The 3,607-nt window shown below is 49.2% G+C and overlaps 1 protein-coding gene across 1 annotated transcript; it reads left to right on the top strand.

Annotated features, from left to right (window-relative positions):
• Nucleotides 1-206: 206 nt before the first annotated feature.
• Nucleotides 207-2,910, top strand: LOC307051214 (protocadherin gamma-B2-like; the record flags this gene model as incomplete). The annotated part of the gene is made up of 1 exon (XM_079701546.1): nucleotides 207-2,910. The coding sequence occupies exon 1, from the start codon at nucleotides 301-303 to the stop codon at nucleotides 2,908-2,910; it is 2,610 nt and encodes an 869-aa protein (XP_079557672.1). The 5' UTR covers nucleotides 207-300.
• Between the last annotated feature and the right edge of the window lie 697 nt (nucleotides 2,911-3,607).

The following is a 3,607-nucleotide window of genomic DNA, read 5'->3' as shown; positions in this document are numbered from 1 at the left end:
CACCCCCCCCCAAAAAAGAGAAAAAAAAAAATAGTTCCTTGCAAAACCATTTACAATACATTAGTGCAGTTTCTAGGGAAAACCTCTGGGCGTCGCTGTAGGTCAAAAGAAGGAAGAGAAGATAATCAGAGACGCATTTGGGAACCTCTGAAAGGGTAACTTCCTGCTCAAACAAACCACACAGGGGAGGCCAGTACAGGTTTGGATAGAGGAAACGAAAGCAGGAAAAGTGACCCTGTCCCGGATTTTGCTTATTCCTCCTCCCGACCAAGGAGCAGAGCAGCAGTGGAGGGAGACAGGATGAGGCCGAGCGCAGAGAGGAGCGGCCGAGCGCGGTGGCGGCAGGTACTGTTGCCCTTCCTGCTGTCTTTGTTCCGCGGGGCTCTCCCAGACCAAATTCGCTACTCAATTCCCGAGGAGCTGGCCAAGAACTCGGTGGTAGGAAACCTCGCCAAGGATCTGGGGCTCAGTGTCCGGGACTTGCCGGCCCGGAAGTTGCGGGTTACCGCGGAGAAGGAATATTTTATTGTAAACCCTGAGAGCGGGGACTTACTTGTGAGTGATAGACTAGACCGAGAGCAGATTTGTGGGAAGAAGCCTCTGTGCATTCTGGATTTCGATACTGTCGCTGAAAACCCACTAAATATTTTCCATGTATCAGTAATAGTACAGGATATAAATGACAACACTCCGCTATTCAAACAGAGTAAGATTGACTTAAAAATTGGAGAATCCACTAAGCCAGGTAAAGCATTTCCACTAGACCCGGCGCTGGATTTGGATACTGGTCCTAATTCACTGCAAAGATACAACCTTAATGAAAATGAGCACTTTGATCTCACAGAGAAACAGACTCCAGATGGACGTAAATATCCTGAGTTGATTCTGAAACATCCTCTGGACAGAGAAGAGAAGAATTTTCATCATCTGGTCCTGACAGCTGTAGACGGTGGGGACCCACCCCAAAGTGGCACCACCCAGATCCAAATCCAAGTCACAGATGCCAACGATAATCCCCCAGTGTTCAGCCAGGACGTGTACAGGGTCAGCCTGCAAGAGGGCGTGCCCCCTGGCTTCTTAGTGCTTCAACTGACAGCCACCGACCGGGACGAGGGCGTCAACGCAGAGATCATCTACTCCTTTCATAATGTGGATGAACAAGTGGAACAACTTTTTAACTTAGACAGAAGAACAGGAGAAATCACGACAAAGGATGATTTTGATTTTGAAATCGCTAGTAGTTACACTCTCACTATAGAAGCGAAAGATCCTGGAGATCTAGCAGCCCATTGCAGTGTCCAAGTCGAAATTCTCGATGAGAATGATTGTGCACCGGAAGTGATTGTGACTTCAATATTTACTCCCCTACCAGAGGATTCACCACCAGGAACAGTGATCGCCTTGATAAAAACAAGAGATAGAGACTCGGGAGAAAATGGAGAAGTTTACTGCCAAATCTTGGGAAAGGCCGAGTTTATATTGAAATCTTACTCGAAGAACTATTACAAGCTAGTGACAGACAGGACCCTGGACCGGGAGGAGATCCCAGAATACAACGTCACTATAATGGCCACCGACAGAGGCAAGCAGCCCCTCTCCTCTAGTATAAGCATCACTCTGCGCCTCGCAGATGTCAACGACAACGCTCCAGTTTTCCACCAGGCCTCCTACGTGGTCCACGTGCCAGAAAACAACCCCCCCGGCGCCTCCATCGCCCAAGTTAGCGCTTCAGATCCAGACTTGGGGCCCAACGGCCACGTCTCCTACTCCATCCTGGCCAGCGACCTGGAGCCGCGCGCGCTGTCGTCCTACGTGTCCGTGAGCGCACAGAGCGGCGTGGTGTTCGCGCAGCGCGCCTTCGACCACGAGCAGCTGCGCGCCTTCGAGCTGACGCTGCAGGCCCGCGACCACGGCTCGCCCGCACTCAGAGCCAACGTGAGCCTGCGCGTGCTGGTGGGCGACCGCAACGACAACGCGCCCCGGGTGCTGTACCCGGCGCTGGGGCCCGACGGCTCGGCGCTCTTCGACACGGTGCCGCGCGCCGCGCAGCCCGGCTACCTGGTCACCAAGGTGGTGGCGGTGGACGCCGACTCTGGACACAACGCCTGGCTGTCCTACCACGTGCTGCAGGCCAGCGAGCCCGGACTGTTCAGCGTGGGGCTGCGCACGGGCGAGGTGCGCACGGCGCGGGCCCTGGGCGACAGGGACGCGGCCCGCCAGCGCCTGCTGGTTGCTGTGCGCGATGGGGGACAGCCGCCCCTCTCGGCCACCGCCACGCTGCTCCTAGTTTTCGCGGACAGCTTGCAGGAGGCGCTGCCGGACCTCAGTGACCACTCTGAGCCCACTGACCCCCAAGCTGAGCTGCAGTTTTACTTGGTGGTGGCCTTGGCCTTGATCTCGGTGCTCTTCCTCCTGGCAGTGATTCTGGCGGTCGCCCTACACCTTCGACGCTCCTCCAGCCCCGCTGCCTGGGGCTGCTTTCAGCCTGGTGTCTGTGTCAAGTCTGGACCCGTGGTTCCCCCCAACTACAGTGAGGGAACATTGCCCTATTCCTACAATCTGTGTGTTGCCTCACAATCAGCTAAGGCAGAATTTAATTTTCTCAGCGTCACTCCAGAAATGGCTCCCCCTCAGGATCTCCTCTGCGAAGATGCCTCTTGGGTGCCAAGTAGTAATCATGAAGATGCTGGGGTCCCATTTGCCTCATGTACTATTTTAAAGGTGAGCTTTAATTTAATTCACTTTTTTACCTTGCGGTTTCAATGCTTATTAACAAATCACCTAACCGGAGTAGAAGTCTTCAATTCATATTTTATTGTTTTGTGGGTAGAATTTAGGTGGTTTTCTGCCTTAAATATCATAATCATATTTAAACAAATCTTTGACATAGGTTTTCTATCTGACAGGTGAGATTTATTTATCATAGTTACAAGCTTTTACTTCATAAGATACTTCTTTTTCTTCCTCATCTTTACATTCCTTCCCTCTGAAAGTTTATTACTGTTGAGACCTTAAGCTATTCCTTTTTCCTTCAGGGTCTTTATATTAGTTTTATTCATTTTAGTTGTACTTCCTCTTAGAATTATAGTACTTAAGAGTAAAGAGATCTCCCCATCTCACTAGTTTGGGAAACTGGGAACCAAAGAAAGGAAGAATTTTACTCAATGTTATGGCCTGTCAACAGCAGAGCATGGGTAGGACTGACATGAACACCAGCGCTCTTCGTATCTTTACAAGCTAAGTGTCTTGGGATCCCAGATCTATTTTAAAAGGTTGTGAAAAGTTTGAGGTATGCAGTGTCTACTATTAAGAGTGTGTTTAATAAATGGGAGAAATCTTTCTCAGGCACAATAACAAATTGCTCTTGTGAAAAATTGTACATTGAGAAAAATTTTGCAACCTATTCTCACATTGTTTCCGTAAAACTTTATTTTTTGAATTTTCTAGGTATAGATGTAAAACATCTTTATTTTCTTTGTTTTCCTATAAAGGTGTCATTAAGTAAAAATTGCTTCTCTCAATGGACTCTCTGAAATGTCCACTTTTTTTTTCCAGTCATGAGGCATTTCTTTTTCTGCTATCATATAAGGTGATAACATTAAATATC

The sequence above is a fragment of the Hyperoodon ampullatus genome, assembly GCF_949752795.1.
Source record: "Hyperoodon ampullatus genome assembly, chromosome: 4".
NCBI classification, from domain to species: Eukaryota; Metazoa; Chordata; class Mammalia; order Artiodactyla; family Ziphiidae; genus Hyperoodon; species Hyperoodon ampullatus.
Note: the sequence above shows the minus strand (reverse complement) of the source record. Positions and strands in the feature narration are given on the sequence as shown.